This window comes from Coturnix japonica, chromosome 5 (assembly GCF_054131305.1).
Source record: "Coturnix japonica strain WE chromosome 5, WE-NBRP24, whole genome shotgun sequence".
NCBI lineage: Eukaryota > Metazoa > Chordata > Aves > Galliformes > Phasianidae > Coturnix > Coturnix japonica.
In genome coordinates, this window is record NC_140667.1 from 2,301,106 (window position 1) to 2,320,997 (window position 19,892).

Consider the following 19,892-nt stretch of genomic DNA (forward strand, 5'->3'; position numbering starts at 1 on the left):
AGCTTCAGCAGTGAGGAAAACACCACTTCAACATTATTTAATGTTCCCCTTCAGTGGAGATGGCTATTTACCAGTGAGAAATTTTGGGGCTGAAGAGTCACAGCTTGGGTAATGCTGGATAATGTCCTTGGGAGAGGGAAGTGCTGGCAGGATTTATAGCAAGTCTTTGAGGCTTGGCTTCCATGGTTAGATCTGGCACCGATTTAGAAAAGCAGCTGGAGGATGAGTTTGTGCTTGGAATCATTAGCAGGAAGGGTTGAATTGCTGAGCGCAACCTGGGGGAGAAACAGCTTCAAGGCTTTTTGTCAAGGCCAGTGCAATTACTGAGCACACACGTGTGTGCGTGACAGATGCTCCTCATTGTGTGCAAAGGGATGCTGCTCTGCCCTACCCCATTTGGGTCCTGTCGCTTCCATTTCCAACATCCTGGCGTTGCGATTCTCTCTGCCATTGGCACCAGTGTGGTGTTCAGACCCTTGAGGTGATCTCAGGGCAGCTTTAAGCTGCACATAGAGCTGCACCAGAGGCTGTCAAGGAGTCCTCTGTGCTCTCAGTGTGGGATTCCCATTGATATTGCTTTGTCCTGTTGCTTTTATTCCCCACTGGTGAGTGTTATAATTCTCCTGTAGGACTTTGGGGAGCTGACAGGCTCCGGGAGGTGAGCGTGAGCCCAATTGAAGAGCAGTGCAATTGGATGTGCTGCGTTTGGGGGTGGTGGTAACTAAAACAAACCGAATAATAACAACAATAATGATGATAATAAAACAGCTTCTAGTGTAGGCAGCTGCTATTCTTGGCAGCTGTGGCCCTGGGGTTTGTGCATCTCAGAGCCTTGTTAGCGTTCTAAATCTCACAGACCGATTTGAACGCCCCTTGGACCACCTGTATCTTCCCAGTCTGATGTAGGGGCAGGACTGAGGTGGTTCATCACCTGTCTATAGGATAAATGGCCTTACAACGAGCGCGGTCCCACCGCCCCGCTCGGCCCCAGCGCCGCCCCCGGCCCAGGCTGCAGGAAGGCCCCATCCCCGCCAGGGGGCGCCGCCGCCTCCCCGCCTCCCCGCTCCCCTCGGCCGTCTCCATGGCGACCGCTGGCTGCGTAGCGGCCCTTACGAAGCTGACGCAGTGGGCGGCCCGGCACGGGCGGGGGCGGCCCATGCACGGGCGGAGGCGGCGTTAGAGAATCGGGGGGCCGCGAGGCCCCCGGCATGGAGGCGACGGCGGCGGCCCTGGGCCTGCGGGGCTGGAGGCGGCGTGGAGGTGAGGGGCGGCGGCGGACGGTAACGGGCCGGCGGGGGCGGCCACGGGAGGGGCGGGCAGGCGGCGGCGGGGCCTGTCTGACGGCGGGAGGGCAGGGCCCGGAGGGGAAGGGAGGAGGCCCTGCGGCAGGTGCCGGCCTGGGAGGCCTGCAGCCCTCAGCCCCGAGGTGACTGGGGTTGACGTTGGGGCTGCGGCCGCTCCCGGCTCTTTGCTCGCCGCGTCCCGCTGGCTGTCGCCGCTCCCCTTTGGCTTCCAGCGCCTTGGCCGCAGCGGGGATCCTGCTGCGATGTGGCCCTATGGGAGGAGCCGGTCCTTCCCCGCAGGCGGCTTCGGGGGCACCGCGCTGGCCGTGCCGTGTCCGCCTGGAGGGAGGTGGGCTGAGCGCTGTGGGTGTGACACGCGGGTTCTGTCTCTCAGCCTCCATCGCATCTCCGCAGGGACCGGCGTCTGGAGAAGTTCCCCGGCACCTCGAGCGCTCCCGTGCCATGCGTCTGCCACAGCGGGAGAGCGGCCCCGGCTGCAGTTAAGGTCAGAGATGTGGCCGCTTCTGAAGGGATGCGTCACCGAGATGCTATAGCCGGGGCGGTGCCGGGCTTCCACGAGCCGTGCTGGGAGCCTTGTGGGGATTGCCGGCCTCCTGCCTGCGTGCTTGGGACGTGGGGAGCGTGGAGCTGGTGCTTGCTGGCTCTGTAGGTCCTGCTGCATGCAGTGTGGTGCTCGGAGCCAGAGCCGAGCAGGAAGGGAGAATATACACTGCTGTAAGTGGTGTGTGTTGGAAGCTGACCGTCTCTCCTTGATGGCTTTGTTGGAAGAAAACGGTTCTGTGAGAAAGCATAACCTCTGCCAAGGTGAGATTACAGGATGAAATGCTGTGTTATTTGGCGGCACGTGGCTGCATCCTGCTGCTTTCTGCTTGGGTGAGGAGAAGCTTCGGAGATCCTGCGGTCAGGCAAAGTGCTTTAAAAATAGCCCCGGATGGGAGACAATGAAACTGTAGCAAGTGGCTTCTGCAAAGCCAAATTCTTTAATCTCTGGCTATTCTGACATCTGCTCCAGGGGGATACATGGTGTGTGGGGAATTGTCCACACTGCTCAGGAGATTTGTGTGCGATTATAGAGGAATCGGTCACTGCTGGAAGGGCTTTAGAATAGAAAATGTTATCTAGGTGAAGCCGTTCGTGGTCCTAGGTGTTAGCTTTCTGTGTCGTAAAAATTGCATTGGGTTCCTAAAGCTGCTGATCAGATTACTGCTCAGCCTGGTGAATGTGCAGACAAGCAGCCCTGGGATGGCCAGCAGGCAAGATCCAGAAAGAAACACCACTGTAGGCAAGGGAGCAGCAGCCCTGTCCTGTACAATGAGGTTTGGTCAGAGTTCCGTTTTAGGGCACTGGACTGGGATCCTTTTGATCACTGTCTGCAAAATCATATCGGAGTTCTCAAAGTGGGATGTCTGTGGCTTCTGTTGGCTTAGTTGTTGCTGGAAATGGGTAATGAAAAGGGCAAACTTTCCTCTGACGTGTCTTCCCGTTCCTCTTTTCAAACCCTAGGAAGAAGCAGTTGTGCAACGCTGTGATCGGAGTGGTTAAGAAACGTGCTGCTTAGGGAGGAAAGGCGAGAAGGTCAGGAATATTCCTTCAGTGGGAATGGAGCTCACACCCATTGGGATACAAGGGCGTTGAAGAGGCAGATGTTTTAATGACTTTCTACAGTAGCAAAGACAAAAATGGGCACAGGGGTATTTCAGGTGCAGCATCATCCTAGAAGTGAATTAATCTTGAGATGGAGCCTCAAAACTAGGTCACTTTGGTTTCTATGTTACGGTAGGATTGTATGAATTTGCAAACAGGATTCACGTGCTCCTTCAAGCCTCCGTGACTTAGAAAACTGTCCAAAAGCAGTGCAAATAAATGTCCTTTTGCCTTTGCAGATGCCTTTCAGGCAAGCTGGAGGCCTGCAAGGATTGCAGGACTGCTAACATTTGAGTGCACAAGCCCCAGTATACTTGATAGGCTGCTTGTCTTTGGGCGGGTAATGGGGGGCTTCAAGGCACTTATGACCTTGCCTGCAGTGTCGTGATCTCTCTTATATTAAATCAGGGGGGATTCTGTTCTCCCTGCTGCTGGGGGAAGGATGCTTGGGACTCTTTTCCTCACACAGCAGAAGTTTTTACAGCTACTCCAGAAACTCATAGAAACTCGCTCTGCTCTTTGGTAGTACAGCCTGCATCCCTCTGAGTGCAATTGCTCTACATATGATTGTGTAGTACAAGATGCTAAGCACTCTTCTCGTCCTGCTGGCTTGTTTGAGTGCCTGAGTTTGTCATATGGTGCCTGGCATCTGGATCCAAATGTGTTATGAAACTAACATATCATTAACTGGTCTGCTGGAGAAGGCAATTAACTGTTTCTTTGCAGCACTATTGCAAGCTTTGAAGGAGCGACATACAATGAAGTATGGGGGTAAGGGGTGCCTGACTTGGTGCAGGTTGCTGATGTGTGAAATGGGAGGGTTTGCTTGGAGCACCTAAACAGCAAGGCTGTTGTGTTACTGAAGAGCTTAGAACCACACATGAAGAGTGAGAGACTTGCTGATGCTGAGTTTGTTGCTGTGAGATTCTCTTCCTCTTGCAGAGACGTGGTGAGATGATTTTATCCAGTGTTTATAGATGCAGGATGTAGGTATAGGAGTAATTAACTACTCTAAGCCTTTGCTGTGTCTTTCTTGTGTTAGCTTCTGTTTGATTTCCTGGCCTAGAGGGATAGTGCATATTACAGTCCTGGGGTATCCTGAGCTCAGATGCAAGCAGACTGAATCCTGTCCTGGATAACAGGAAGAAGTGGCAAAATTCAGTGTCTTGTATGGTGCATCCTTGCAGTAAGTACCATAAAAAGGGGCAGGTTGCTGTGGGTCAAAACTTGAAGTGCCTTTCTCCCCAGAAGGTTTTATCTCAGATTCCCTGTGTTTAAAGTTGCAATTCACACAGTTCTGCATCTTTCACGAAGAAAAATAAAACTTATTTGGCACAGTTTCTGTAATATTCTTGCTGGTGTTTACAGCTGGAGATAAAGCCTCGATGTGTTGTTGGAATATAGATTCCAGCTCAGAAGTCTGAGCCTCTGGAGGCTTGTTTTTTTTCCCCATGTGATCTGCTAAATGATCTTGCAAAGTTCTGCTATTTTCTCTCGTGGGAAATTAACTATTTCGCTTCCCTTAACACAAGGGCAAGTCACATGCTTTCTTTGTGAGTTTGCAGCATCTCAGTCAGCCTACGACTGCCCTAAATAAAGCAATTCCTATCTTCTGTTACCTTGCATACTGTATTACTGGATTGTATCAAGTGTTCTTCAGCCAGATTCAACCCAGGCTGGATGTGGCTTTGGGCAGCCTGGTCTGATGGTTGGTGACCTTGTGTTTTGAAACTGGATGAGCATTGTGGGCCTTTTCAACCCAGCCTTTCTGGCACAGCTGCCCAAAGAAGTGCGTGCATCCCATCCCTGGGGGTGCCCAAAGCCAGGCTGGATGGTGCCTGGTGCAGCCTGAGCTGGTTGGAGGCCGCCAGCCCTTGGGCAGGGGTTGGGGCTGGGGGGGCTTTTAAGGTCCCTTCCAACCTAAGCCATTTTATGACTGTGAAGTGGTGAAGTTTTTCTATCCCAATGCTCTGTATGCTGTGTTGCAGACCCTTCCCTGCTGAGCTGATCTATCCTTCCTTTCAAAAGGTCCTGTGCAAAGTGCATCACCTCTCTGCCAGATCGAACCTTTCACACCACAGTGCCCCTCCTGTTACTGTGCTGATTCAGTTGTTTGTCACCATCTCCATGGCATCCAAGCATCTGCTAGTGGCAACCACTTCACTAAATGAGAGCATTCAGCTCCGGACCTCAGTGTCTGTACTTAGAGGGATGGCATTCCTGTGGTCCCTGGGCAGCGGGAATGAAAGTTCCAATTTGCTCTGCTGAGTGGTGGGTCGGCTTATTCCTCAATAGAAAGCAGAGAAACAGCATTTTGTGACTTCTTTTAGCTGTGGTAGATGCTCTTCCCTGAGCAGAACCTATGGAAAGTAGTGACAGATTTCTTTAATGAGAGATTTCTCTATATGAACTCTACAGGATTGCTCTTCCATTCACCTTTGCTGTTTTCACTTCTTTTCCAGTAGAGAAAGAGGCTACTTGCTCTTTCAAGTCTTCCATCCGAGGTTAATATGAGGCTAAAACCACTTGGCACACGAACAATGAAGAGCCATAGGGAGGGAGAGCTGCCTTTCCTGAGATGTGTGTGTTCTAAAATGGGAAAGAGTCCAGCTTTCCTCGAACCTCGGGGACATGAGTGGAGTGCAGGACAGAGTGCCCTCGCAGGGTTGTGCTGCTGGAACTCCACCCTGCAGGAAGCCCTGTCATTCTTCCACCAGGATCCCTTCCCCCTCTGAATTTCCTACTTCTCCCTGTGCTTTTGGAAACAAGTCTTTTTCCCCTCTTGGTTTTTGGGGACAGGAGATGAAGGAAGACATGCTCTTTCCAGCTCTCTGAGAGCAAACCCTTCTGAATACCTCAGGGACCACAGGCAGTTTTAACTCAGTAGAAAACTGGGACACTCCCAAATGCAGAGCTGCCCTGGATGCCTCCAGATTGTCTCTGGCTTAGAAGAGGCTGAGAGAAAGCTCTTAGCTTAGGGTGTCTGAGAAAGTGCTGTGAGTGCATCTCGAGTGCCTGGCAGAAGCCTGCTGCTCATATTTACAGAGCTGGTGAATTGGGAGTGTGTGGCGTCTGAGCTCTGCGCAAGCGCAGGGAGTGTCAACCGTATTTAATTAGTGGCAGTGAAGGGAGGTGTGTGAGCTGGTTGAAGGAAGAGTGGGTGGGAAGCCTGAAGGTCCTCAGTGAGGTGGGTAGCAGGTATTTGGATAGAGGAGAGATGTGTAGGCACGCTTGTGCAGTTCTGTAACCTAGCGTGCAGCTTTGCTGGACGTGCTATTGTCTATGAGCAGGCCCTGAGTGGCTGGACTTGCACTGAAGTTTCTTTCCTTCAACTACCCAAACCACGCTCATGTCCCTGATTCTCCTGATTCATCAACTGTTCTCTGCTTGGAATGTCGTGAAAGCCTCCCGTTAGGAGCTCTGAGGTTGGTAATATCTTTATTCTTTGGGACACACCGTGTGTACTTCGTGATGAACTACTTTGACCAGGACTCGAGGGGATGGTGTCACCTCAGTGGTAGCGTGTTTCCTTCTCCTGGGAGCAGTAAAGAGCAGAGAAATTGAGCGTGCTGCTGTGTGCCATTCATCTGACCCAGAGCTTGCCCGGCTCTTTGTTCTCCTGTACCCTTGTGTGCCTGTGGGTCTGCAGCTGGAGGAGCGTGGGGTGTTAAATGCAAGTTTTCAGACAGCAGGCGTTTGCAGAGCTGGAGATTAAATAACAAAGTGTTCAGCATCGAGGGCAAGAAGAGGAAATGAGGCTTTGTGGGACTTGAACTTCTGGCGTGACGCTTAATGAAAGCCTGATAAGAAGTCGCTATTGCTCCATAGCTGTGCTGCAGAAGCAGGGAGGTGAAATAGCAGAGCTGTTCTGAAGCTGCTGTTAATGACTAGTCTCTCAGATATATTCCTTGTGTCAAGAGGGTAGAGGGAAAGTCAGCGTATCCTCTGAAATGAGAGCGTGCGTGTTCATATACAGTAGGTTGAATGGCGTCTCCTGGGTGCATGGGTGCTGCTGGTAGCTGCCCAGGCTGAGGCAGGTTGCCTGGGTGAGCAGGGGAGAGGATGGAGTTGCTTAAGGGAATGTGGAACTCTGCAGCACTGCGTATGTGAGCTCATTATCCTCCAGGACACTAATGATGTGCAATGGACAAGCTAACAGCCTTTATGTCCTGAGATGCCATTGTATTTATCCTCTGAAAACTTTTGCTTTTCCAGTTGCTTCTCTAGTTAACTCTCAATTTGTTATAGACAGAAGAAGACTTGACATCACTGTAATGGACGGGTTTTTAATTGAACAGAAGATGGCAAAAGACAGAAGGCTCTTGTCTTGCTTCCCACCTAACTGTGCGTGCAAGGAATGGGACCTCCCCTGTGTGATCTCAGCGCTAGGTGGGCAGACATGCTTTTTGAAACAGAGTTAAGCACAATAGGGAGAAATGCTACTTGCTGCTTTTGCCTGCGGATTGGTTGCATTTCGTGTAGCTGCCTCATATATCATTGTCATGAAATGAAATCCTTTCGAGTGCAAATGCAGAAAAGGGTGTGGCTAAAACAATCAGGAACCTTTTCACTTCAAATTATCTGATTTATGAGATGAAAACTGCCGTGTTAACATAGATTTGCTTTGCAAACCGTTGGACTGGAAGTTACCTGGTGTTATGCCAGAACACTCCCTTTGGCGAGCATGAGAAAATAGAGCTCTTCAGCTTTTGGTCTAAACCACGAGGACTAAACACTCCAAAAGAATGAGCATGTTGAACTTTCAGTTCTTTCAACAGGCTTTGTATGGCTAACATGCTTGATTTCCTTCCTCAAATATTAGACCTTTCAGGTGGGGAGTGTGAGCGAACCCCCTGTTCCTTTTCCTGGTGTGGATTACTTGGTCATGCCAGCGTGTCCGCGTTCACAGCTTTTGCTTTGACAGGAGGAGCTGCAGATTGGTCTCCTGCTGCTGGAAGTGCCAGGCTCCCACTGGGCAGTGCTGGAGGGCAGCGTGCTTGGACTCTTGCTCATCACAGCCCAGAGCACCAGGAGATCCTGCATTCCTCCAACATGCCCGTCAGCTTCCTTGTGCTTTAGGTGAAGGTAGAGATGGTTGCTTAGCTGCCTTGCACTGGCCTGACTACCTTTCTATAGGAGTTTTCCTGAAGTGGGTGCTTGATAATGGAGTTTTTGTTTAAATTCTGAGGTTTTTGGAGAGGTAAAAATGGCAGGTGCCAAATAATAAGCGAGGATAAGAGGAAGCTCTTTGACTCAGTGACCCTCCCTTTCTGGAGGGAGCAGGAGTGGAAGAGATGATAAGTGTTATCTTTATCTCTTCTTCAAATATGCATAACGTTCCTGCTGCAGAGAAACAAGGCTACCAAGACTTCATCTGATATTTCTGCTACTGGGAGAAGAGATGAGGTTGGAAGCAGTTGTGGCTGTTAGGTTCCTATGGGAACAGATGGGAGATGCAAGGGCTTGAGTTCTCAAATCTAAGGGGATTTGTCAAGGAAGGTGGGGGAAAGATTGTATCTTTGGTTGGAGTGGGAAACAAATATACTGCATCCTCCCCCTAACCATAGCTTTTCTCTGCTGAACAGATGGGATTTTGTGCAGTGTCCTCAAGGCTGCTTTGCTGCTCTTGGCCACAGAGTTAATTACAAGGTGGACAACGAGATGCGTGAGCCTGCCCTGCTGCTGTTTGCTAAGTCAGCAGCTCGGTGCCCTTAGTGTGTGCAGGGGGGTGGGGGGCAGTAGAAAGGCTGCGTGTTTCTGCTGGATGAGAACTCAGGGAATCCACATAGGAGTGGTGCTTGGGAAGCAAGGTTAGCAACCAGGTCTGAACAAATGTTCCAGATGAAGTACTTCTGATTCAACTTCCACCTCCCCATTTAAAGCAGAGCTGATGTTCAGGGCAGAGATGGCTGTTTGATGTCCACTGCACTGAGCTGCTGCCTGTTGTTAAAAATGCAGGACTTTCCATGCTCCTGTCCTTTCTCGTGCTGTTTTCCAGCTCAATTCAGTGCAAGGCATGTACCTGCCTGGGGACACTGCCTTCCTGGCTCCTGCTCAGCATGGATGGCTCTTTAAGAGAGGAAATTTGGTGGCTTTTGCAGTTTGTCACGGTGGCTGAAGGCTCAGGGAAAGAAGGTGTTTGGATATGAAAATGGATCCTTTCATGTGAGTAAAACCCATCATTTTGCAGTTATAAAGTGCACTTTGATGTTGCTTTCACACATGCGTAATTTTTGAGCTTCACATCCTGGTCAAAGTCAACACAATTGGGCCCACGAGCATAGGCAGTGGCGTGGCTCACACCTGGCTCTGAGCTGCAGGGGGGTGCAGGGGTGTCGACTCCTCTGTGCTCAATGAGAATGATATCATTTCCTTATAGTCCTTACGCTTTATGTTTTACCTGCACAATAAAATGCAATTTCAGTTATGTGTACAGAAAAGCTTTTGAGTGGTTCATTTAAAGGATAGCTCTGCCTCCTTTAATGTTACACTAAGGGCACCTACTGAAGACTTGGAGCTATTTAAAGAGCGTGACTTCAGCTTCCCGGTGGAGGGAGGAAAAACCCACCCTAAAAATACTGTTCTTAACTGCAACTACCAGCACCAGATCTCATTGGATTGCCCTGAAGTTGACATGCCCTTAAGCTGTGGGAAGGGAAAATTGGAGGTGGTTGCTTGCTTATGGCACTTGGTCTGGTGTCTGGCAGGGATAGATGGCACAGGGGTCACTGCAGCCCTGCTGGTAGCATGAGCAGAACATGATGCCTGGGTGCTGTGTTAAGGTGGCTGGCTGCTGCTGCTGACTCAGTCATTGACTTCTTTCCTTCCCTCCTCCCTTCTGATGTTTTATTTCTAGATTCTCTGACTATTGTCTGGAGATGGAAAGGAGATAAGGCACATATAGCTGCCCATGTTGCAAACTGATGTGTGCTGAGGTCATTCTGGTGTCCTTTATTCACTTCTTTCCTTCTCCAGATTGACTTCACTCTGCTGTCAGGAACATCCTTAGGGTTTCAGCAGTGCCAGGAGAGATCATTGAGCAGTCAGTGATTTATTTATGGCCTCGTTCTACCAGCAGTTTCGTTCCAGAGTGATCACTTTGGCCTATTGGTGTGACTCTCTCAACTGCATGTTTTGAACCATGTGCATCCTAGGATGTACGAAATGACTGTGTGTTCATATGAAGAGTGATGCTGATATGTACAAATGAGTTGTTAATTCTCTCGCTTCCAACTGTAAACTAATCACTAACTGGTTCTGATGATGAGTTTACTAAAATTACTAAAACATTTTGCACCTCGGTGGTACTACAAGTTTCAAAGGAGGAAAGGAGCATGGAAAACTGAGCTGCCTGGTAGCTCCCTGCAGCTGAACAGAGGGAAGAGACTGAAGAGAAGCCAGCATGTTCTCCTGAGGACACCATGATTTGGCAGTCTGATGCCAGAAATGCAGGTATTTGAATAGAGAAAGGAACATGAAGAGCTATGAGAAGATATCTGGCCTCCAGCTGCAGTTATCCTGTGGTCTCTTGGTGAGTGCTGAGGAGATCCCCCGTTCAGAGCTTGTGATTACAGTCCTGTTTTAGGAAAGGAATTGGAGCCATCTGACAAGATGATGATCTTCTGCAGTTGTCCTCGTGTGCTGTCATACACACAGATCTCGAGTTGAGTCAAAGCTGCCATGGTTTGCCATTGCTTGGTGCTCTCTGAGGTCTGTGCAGAGTTGAATTTGGGCAAAATGTTTCTGCAAGAATGCAGGCAGAACTCCTGTAATTACTGTGCAGAAAGTCTGGAAATGCTTTCCCACGTTGCCCAGAAAAGAACTTGGCTTGATTGTTTGCCTGCATTCAGAATTTAAGTGCCGGAAATTGAAGAACGAAGTAACACAGGATTATGTGATGCAGGAGATTTCAGACCTGGGCTAAGCTTTTGCCTGATACTTAGGTGTGTGATTATGTATTAATCACTTGGGTTAATTGCTATATAATACCATTCTGAGACCTTCAAGCTCTCGTCAAGGATGAGGATCTGAATCAAGTGCTGTAACTGGAAAAGGTGAACTAAAAGCTTTATTTCTTTTCAAGCTTTGGAAATCCACCTCCGATGAAGGTGAAAGTTGCCCGACCACAGGTCTTGTGCCTGTGTTCTATTCCAAGGTGATCACAGCATTCACTTCTGAAGCCCAACTGACCAGCTTGAAATGAGCAAACACTTCATGGTTAATTGTACTGTTAAAGGAGAGGGAAAGGAAGTCCACACTTAGATAAATGCTGCAGAAGACATTGCCACAAAGGCACTAAATTTAATTACAGGGATAATGATATATTGCCTACAGCAGGAGAGGAAAGAGTACTTTCTTGTCTAATGGTCTAAATCTGTCTTTTTCTTTCTTGGTTCAGAGCCAATCACTTGTCCTGGAATATATCTGAATAAACAGCTTTTTTTTTCTTTCTCCTTATAATCCTGTTTGGGTTATAAATTAGAGTGTGAAGACTCATGTAGCATTTGGAATGATCATCTGCCAGACTACAAGGAAGGGTCCTCTTGCAGGAATCTATTTGAGAATGCATCCTTTCCCAGGGAGCTGCTGAAGTCATGGCCCTGCCTGTTCTGTGGGTACAAGCCCCCTCTGTGCTGGTGAGTTCTGCAGGAAGATTGGGGATCTGTTTCTGTCCTTGATTATTGATGGAGAAGTGAAGCTGCTGCTTTCCTTTGTTCTGCTAAAACTGCTGAGTTACCGATGTTTGGAGGATGACCTTGCTGCTTTTCTTCAGGGATGATGACATTTTCCTTGTTGAATTGTGACCTGGACTCCAGTGACAGCTTTAGGATGAGCATGTTGTTGGAAAAAAACAGCACAATGGAGCCAAGCATGGCCTTGGGATGTGTTTGTTCAGGAGGCTCTGGAGCTGTGTGCCAGGCGAACTGTGAGGCTGAGCTGTGCAGTCTGACATATCTCTCTGTGTTATTTGCTCACAGATAAGGTGGCCAATCTCGTTCCTTTCTCTTTTGCAGTTCACTGGCCCCAGACTGATGACATTTAGATGAAGCTTGTAACTAAATTCTATCTGCTTCTCTCTGGCAGGGAGAAGATAACCCAGCTTCTTTCCCGGTCCTCCTTTTGTGATCTCTGATCCCTTTCATCTTATTTCTATGCTTCTCTATATTTTAGTAACCTTCCTTTTGATTTATGTTCTGACTAGCGTCCTGCTTTTATGTACCTCCTACAGTAGTCCTAAGTCTGCAGCACCAGTGTTGGTGCACTCCTGTGCATGGCTGCTCTGTGCTTCTTGTGCTGCATTCGCATGGGGAAGCATTATATCTGATTTCCTTTAGTACATACAGGTTGTTATTAGCCACAATTGTAGTCCAGTCCACCAGGACTCCCATGTCCTTCTCTGCAGGGCTGCTCTCAAGTTCTTCTCCCAGTCTGCACACACATCTGGGATTGCCCCAACCCAAATACAACATTTTACACTTGGCCTTATTGAACTTTGTTAAATTCCCTTGGGCCCACGTGGAACTGAGTTGTCTCATTAAATAGCAGGAATGATTTCTCTGCTCCTCCTCTAATGGTCACTGGGAAGGGGTCACTCATGAAGCCAGGGTGTCAGCACTGTGGGGCTGCCAGAAAGGCCCAGTCATCAGGGCTGGGCTTTAGGAGCAGATCTGTTGGAGGCTCTGTCTGAAAAGGGCTTTTAGCTCTGGGTTATGGAAAGTACGTATAAAGATATGTGCATGCATCTGTTAAATATGACTTGGTTATGAATTAAATGTAACAGCAGATCAGAGAAACCTGGGCTTGGTTCACCCTTGCTTACATAAGCAAAATGGAAATAGACTTACTGCCTTCTCAGACACATCCAAAGCTGAGATTCAAGATCCAGCTACTTCAGCATGGGTTCCTGATGGACAATGCCTCTGGGGCTAGAGAACAGCTGTCAGCAGCTGGAAGGAGGAGCCCTGCTTGTGTCCTTCAGGGCGTCTTAGCAACAAAAAAGTGGGGAAAGAGATTGAGTGCTGCGAAGCAGTGCAATTAAGGGAAACCACATTAAATGTGGAGACTGAAAAAGGAAAAGGAGTAAGAGAATGACAGCATAATGGGGGAGTGGGTTGCCAGAAGAGAGAAATGCATAAAATCTGCAGACAAGAGAGGCTTTCAGCGTGCATATGTATGCTAACAGGGCTGCTGCTGCCTCTGGGGCTGGAGGCCAAGCTGTGGGGTCTGTGAGGTGCTGGGAGCTGGGATCCTGCACGCTGAGCCCTGCAGGGCGTTATTTATAGCAGCAGGAAAAGTTTGCTCAAGCTGTCATTTGTGTGAGCTGCAGTCTAGCTCTCTCTCTCCCTCCTGCTCTTGCTTTCTTCAGATTTTCACTGTAATTAGCACGCTTTACATGAGCCAGGTCAGGGCTGGCAGCTTTCTTTAGAAGTCTGTGTTCTCCAGGCAGGAATAGGGAAATGTTTTCTTCTTCTGGGAATACTTAACCTGATCCTTTGTTTTATTTCAAGGATTGTTCTCACTCACTGAGATGGTGGCCATGCGGAGGGAGGAGCAGAAGCACAGATCCCCTCTGAAGTCACAGCGCCAGAAGCCTGTGTCTGAAAACGCAGGCAGGCTTTCAAGGTTCCCTTTGAGCTTTGATGCAATAGAAAAAGCTTCTAGGGATTCTCATCCATACTGATAGGGGCTGGCTGGGGATGAGGACAGCCTGCTAGGCAGTGTAAAGCTGTTCTGCTGTCACTTACCTCGAAAGCCTGTTTCCTTTAGCATCTGAAAAGCTTCCTTTTGAGCACACCAAGTGATGGACTGAGAACAGCAGAGGGTCAGTATTTGAACATGGACAGTCAGTAGCTGTGTTTCAGCATATCTATGAAGTGATACGGCTGCTGTTATCCAGACTTACAAACTGAAATTCACAATTTTGGTATGGGATTTTAAGAAATATGATTTATTACAGCTCTGTGGGACGTTCATTAAAGGTAGTGGTGTGTGCTGTGCTGAGCCTTGTGTTGGTAACAATGCTCTGCAGCACAGATAATGTCTTGCCAGAGAGAGCTCATTTATTTGCTGCTTGATCTTTGGTCTGTTAATGTCCCATTCCTGTTTGAATGTGAACATTCAAAGGAAACTGGATCTGTTTGTGATACTGGGTGTGTGGTCTGGCTTGGCACCAAGGGGAGCCTGACTCTGGCCCTCTGGGTGTTAGGAGTGGATTACATTGCAGGGGATCCTGTTGGAAAAAGTGGTCTTGGGATTTTGGTAGCATTTGATGTTATTTGTGTGAAGCCAGAGCTATACTGAGGAGGGGGAATGATGGCAATAGAGAGCTGGCTTTCTATGCAAGACAGGGAGGAGCAGTGAGAGCTTAATTGTTTGAGTCACTTCCAACAATCAAAGGAGGGCTCCTAAGTTCACATCTCGCCCTGGGTGACTTAAGGGCAGGATAGAATGCTCACACCCTTAGGATGCTCGGCAGCCATTCCCTTGCTCAGGGGCCTGGTGCTGCCCTGCTGTTATTGGGGGAGGGGAGCAGGGAGCAATGCAGTTTCCCGCTTGGCACTGATCTTCCTACCTCCCACTTCTTTCACTTTCCTCTCATATTGGCGGTGGTGGTCCACTCAGCTCCTGTAGAACGACTGGTGTCTTTCCCTGGAGTGTGACTCATTCTCTAGGGAATTCCTGAAGCAGTGAGTCAAGTTATTGGGAAAACTTTGCCCACTAGCATGAAATAGAAAACCAGAGAGCCTGTGCTATCATAGTAAGGCCATCCTTTTCAGTGCGGCTGGAGTTGTCCTTCTTTCCCAAAAACACAATGAGCTGCAGCACAGAAACGTCACTGAATTTATTTATTTTCAGCTTGAAACATGCTGCTCCTGATTTTTTCCTCCTGTTTTAGAAGGTGGCTGATCTGATAAGCATTCCAGATGAATGGAGGAAAGCTGACAGCTAGGAATTTGTCAGGATTTTAGTGAAAAATAGCTTGCTTAAAGAAACAAGGCTGGCAGATAGGCATAGCTCGATTACACCTGATAAATCCCTTTGCCATTCACTACATCACCTTACCCTGGCTGAATTAACCCAGCTCTGGTCATTTTTCCAGTGTGCAAATTGATAGTTGTGTCCTTTTCAACCATGAATTAGCAAATTCTGAATGCAGCCATGGCAAAAAAAACCTAAAGAATTTCAATCTTCAATGTTGGTTAGCTCCAGGAAAAATTAACTATTGTAGCTTACATGCAAACATGGTTTGGCCATGGTTGTGCTCTCATTGCCTGCAAATTTGGGGTGCCTGGCTGTTGAACAAACCTGTGGTGGCTTTTCCTAGCAATAACTTCCAGCATCCTTTTTCTTCCCCATTGAAGCCAAGCTTTTCTCATCACTGGCTGCTTGCTATTAAACATTAGTAGGCTTTATTACTCTGTAGAACAGCGAGTTCTATTTGAAATACAAAATTAGTTTCACTTTTTAATACTCTTTCTTTTCTTCCCCCTAGCAACTTGGTCATTATTTTTGCTCAAGCTTGGAATTGTCAGAAAGCTCAGATTGTGGGCTTTGCTAGCACAAAATGTAGGTGGTTGCAGATATGTCGCCATTGATACACCCATTGGGTGTTGTTTTTAACTAAATTCATGTCAGCAGGCTTGGATCATGCTCCTTCTCCACTCCGAGGCTTTCTGTGGAGTGGCTCATTTTGTGTGCCTTATGATAAGACACTTTGAAATCTTCCCATCCAGAGAAGGCACTTGCTGAAGGTGCAGATGTTCACTTTCATCTGTTCATGGCTTCTTCCTTCTGTTCTTTGCTAATGGTTCTTAGGGGTAAGTTGTGCAGGGGAGTCGAATGTCAACAGGCCTTGTTGCTGCTGTATGGTGAGTCCTGCAGGAGGTGCTGAACGAGAGGTCTGCTCACATGTGTGTGGACAGCCAAGCAAACACCTTTTGGACAACTTGGAAACGCTTTGCAAGGATGAAACCACGTTGCCCACTTCTCCCAGCAAGCAAAGAACAATTCCCAGATTGTGAGAATCCAAGCTCAGGAACCAGAAGAGCTCCCTTAAGGCCTTTAAAAAGTGCTGGCCAAGGACCAGTAAAATTTGTTCCAAGTTCTGATTGATGATTTCCATCAAGTACAGTAAGTGCTTATGGAAAGGCGTGCTCAATGGGAACAAGAGGTTTCCGCAAGCCACAGGGGTGATGAACCCAAGCCTGTGTTGCTAATGGGGTGTGTGTGAGCTTCAGGTTGGGGCTGGAGGTGCTGGATTTCAAGGGGAATGGTCTGCATTATGTGAAGCAGCACTCACTGTAGGATCAGGAGCTGTGTGGTTCATCGTGCTGAATGGAAGGCTGAGCAGCACCAGGAGGACGGTGTGGGGCAGTGGGGATGCAGCACTGCATCCATAGGGCTGGCATGAAGCTGGCTTGGGCACAGCTATGTGAGCCTGGAGCCAGCCCTGCTGCTGGGGGTCGGTGTGGGTGGGCTCCTGTGGTTGGAGATGTACACACAGCCCTTTCCCTTTGGCTGCGTTCAGCTTGTTCTTGTGTACCTTCTTCTCAGGCGAATGTCAGACGTGATGGGATGTTGGATTAGGCTAAATCTCTGAGGTTTAGCTGGAATGTTGTCTCGCTGTAGCATTTTTCTCCCTTGCTCTTTTCTCTAAGCCTTCCCCTACAGACAGCTAATTCTCCCCTTCCCCCACATCCTGTCGGACCCCAGAGCATGTCACAAGGAATTAGCGGCTGAAAAGGCCAGCGGAGGCTGCTCCTCTGGAACAGGCTCTCCTTTCTGAGCCCGGGCTGGCCCCTCTGTGTGCCCGCTTTGTGTCCGGGCCAGCTCCCCTCCCTCTGACCATTCAATGCATGCCAGAGCTGAGGCCAGACCCCGGCACCTTCCCAGCACTGCTGCCCTATGCCATCTTTTGGGGCCCGAGGGCTTCCCGCAGAGCCACTGGAGGAGATGAGCCTTCCCTCCCATCTCCGTGCCACTGGTGGTGTCGCCCGCTTTCACTCCAGCTCTTTCCCACAATTCACATACAATCTCCTTAGAATAGAGATGATGTCACTTCCTTCCAGAGGGTGCTGGGGGTTGTGTGGAACGGGGAGTCACGACCCCTGGCTTGGTGGCTCTGGCAGGATAAATGAGGTGGCAGCCCAAGAGGGAGGGAGGAGTTGCTTGGAGGAGGATGCCCGGCTCTTTGTGCAGGCAGGCGGGCACTGTGCCGTGCTCCCCTTTGCTGGGCTTTTCAGTGACTGCAAGAAGAATTCGCTGCGTCCTCCTTCGCTTGTGATGCCTGTCTCTGTGGATCTGCACTTTTCCTGCAACATCCTTTTGGGAGAGAAGAATACCAAACAAATGGACTGCAGGCCATGTAAGATTTCTGCTTCCATCCATCTCACTCTGAGCTGAGAGGTGGGGCTCTGGGCTCCTTGCATGCCCCCTCCCCCCCCTAACCCCCTTCAGTTTCAAGACTGGGGCTCCTCACAGCTGGGTGTAGATTTCAAGGTCTTGGGAATTTTTCACCCTTTGGGAGCACCATAATGGATTCTCAGCGTTACAAAAGTAGGGTCATTGGTGTCTGGGCTGGCTGCACTCTAGCCTTGCACTTTTCTTCTCCATCTCTCTGCTGGAGTCTGATCTTCATCTTCTGGAAATGTAACTCTTGAGTTTATAAGCAGGAGGGAAGAGTGACTTTTTATGTGGACATGTTGTGATTGGACAAGAATAATTGTTTTTTAGTTAAAAGAAAGGATATTTAGGTTGGATTTCAGGGGGAAGTGCTTTACCCAGACAGTGTTGAGACCCTAACAGAGGATGCCCAGAGAAGCTGTGTGTGTCCCATTGCTGGAGGTGCTCAAGGCCAGACTGGATGGTACCCTGGGCAGCTTGATCTGGTGGGGGGGCAACCATCCCACAGCAGGGATTGGGGATGGATGGACTTTGAGGTCTCTTCCAGCTCTATCATTCTGTGGTTCTGTGATCTTCAAGGACCCTTCCAACCCAGCCATTCCATGGTTCTGTGATCTTTAGGGTCCTTTCCAACCCAACCATTCCACAGTTCTGTGATCTTTAAGGACCCTTCCAACCCAACCATTCCCTTGTTCTATGATCTTTAAGGTCCTTTCCAACCCAACTATTATATAGTTCTGTGATCTGTTGCCCTGCAACAAAGCCAGAATTCTCACAGTGACAGCACTGTAGGTTTTTTTTTTGTTGTTGTTTAATTTTGTAGGCTTTACAATCTCAGGCCTTCTGTCATCTCCTTTCTGTTCAAATGGGTGGCAAGGCTTCAAACCTCAATGTTTAGTTTTTGCATGGGCAGCCTTGCTGCAGTGACAGACCAGGCTCCATCACAAACCCAGCGCCTGTGTTACTTTGAAGGCTCAAACTACCTAAGTGTGATCCTGTGATTCGTCCTGGTTTTTACACCTAGAGACGTGTGCAAGTTGAGTTTTTGCTGTGGTTCATGTGGCACTGGAGATGATCAGTGGTGGCTGTGGGCAGATCAGCCGCAGATAAGATAAAGGAAATGAGAGGTTGACAAAACCTCACAGACTGCAGATGGGGGTTGAAACGTGTTGTGCCAGAAGTGCAGCAGGGAGATGGGGTGCGCTGTGGGGTTACACAGAGCTGGTATGACCCCAGGGACTTGGGCTGGAGCAGATTGGAGCGTGCACAGCAGCTCTGAAACAGCGTGGGAAGGCTGTGCTGGAGGAGGTGGCTGGGTAGCCCTGCAGAGTCTTGTGACTTCTATCACTGCTGTTTCTTTTTTTAATAGGGGTTTGTGTAGCTTTAGAAACAGGAGCATAAACAAAACGTGGGGAGGAACAGCCAGCCCCACAGTCTTCAACCTTTTTTCATTGTTATTGCCTGGCAGGGCCAGTGTGAGCACAAAGGAGATGTGGAGCTGGCAGGATTCCTCTGTGCAACTTGTGGCTGAGTGAGAGATCACCTAGGAGTTTGCTCCCTGGGCTTTAAGTGCTTTCTGCTGGGAGCCAGTCAATAGCTTCCCCAAATGCTGCTGCTAACTGCTAATGGGGATTTGGCTTGCTGAGCCTCATGCTGGACAAGAGAAGGGGGTGGCAGCTGGCATGCCTTGGGAAGGATGTGGTAACAGGACCTTTTCGGGGACTGAGACCGGTGTAACCTGTCCAAAGCCAGCTGAGCTCTTACTGTCACATGGCCCTAACAGGAGTCCTATTAATCTTGAGAAGTGGAGCTGAGTGGAGTGGCAGCTGTGTGCGACGGGTTACATACCTGCTTCACCCAACACTTGTCACTCTTCAAACAGCACCTTCCTCTCCTGCGCTCTCCTTTTTGAGCGTGCCATGCCTCCTAGTGCTGGAAGGAGGAAGCTCTGCCATCTTGGGTGTCAAGTAGGTTAGCTCAGATGTAGGCCTTCTTTTGACCTGTGGCTGTGGGGCTCTGTTGTGGGGGTGAGGAAGGTCAACGGTGTCTTTGCTTCTTTTCTCTTCTAGGAGGTGAGCATTGTGCCTGCTGAACTTTCTCAGACCTGCTAGCCATGCCAGGGATTGTTGTGTTCCGCCGTCGCTGGTCTGTGGGCAGCGATGACCTCGTTTTGCCAGCAGTCTTCCTCTTCCTCCTGCATACCACCTGGTAAGTGAGAAAGGCAGGGTGATGGTTTGAGTTCCACCATGCATTTCATACCGATTCTGCTTCTTGCAGCTGTAATTCTTGTGCTTACATACATGGTTCAAAGGCTTGTATGGGGCATTTTTGACAGCCACCGGCATATTTCCAGCTTCTGGTTGTTTGCATAAGTGCTATTCTAAGCTCAGTTTACAAAGAGGAAGCCTGACCAGATCTCCTCGTATCCTCCTGTGCTACCCAGGACTGGAGTTTGGATTGTGTTACTGTACAGGGCTCAGGAAAAACAGTTGAAGTTGCAGATTCAGGGCATCCTGATCTAGTAGGTGGCAGCCAGCCCAT

General features: G+C 49.1%; 1 protein-coding gene across 16 annotated transcripts in view; it reads left to right on the top strand.

Moving 5' to 3' along the window:
• The first annotated feature begins 1,089 nt into the window (after positions 1-1,089).
• DAGLA (diacylglycerol lipase alpha) overlaps positions 1,090-19,892 on the top strand; it is a 50,616-nt gene continuing 31,813 nt past the window's right edge. For 2 of the 16 annotated variants that reach the window (XM_085547948.1, XM_085547946.1), the window contains exons 1-3: positions 1,120-1,260; positions 1,698-1,788; positions 19,421-19,559. Coding sequence is in view for 12 of the 16 variants with exons in the window: in XM_015863261.2 (XP_015718747.1) it covers positions 19,465-19,559 (95 nt within the window). In the remaining 4 variants the exon portion in view is untranslated. Of the gene's footprint in view, positions 1,261-1,407; positions 1,427-1,677; positions 2,109-2,807; positions 2,880-6,072; positions 6,374-7,196; positions 7,338-8,946; positions 9,114-11,430; positions 11,585-13,456; positions 13,572-17,016; positions 17,314-19,420; positions 19,560-19,892 lie in introns of those variants that run through there. The other 14 variants (XM_085547939.1, XM_085547938.1, XM_032444690.2 and 11 more) reach the window with 14 other exon arrangements.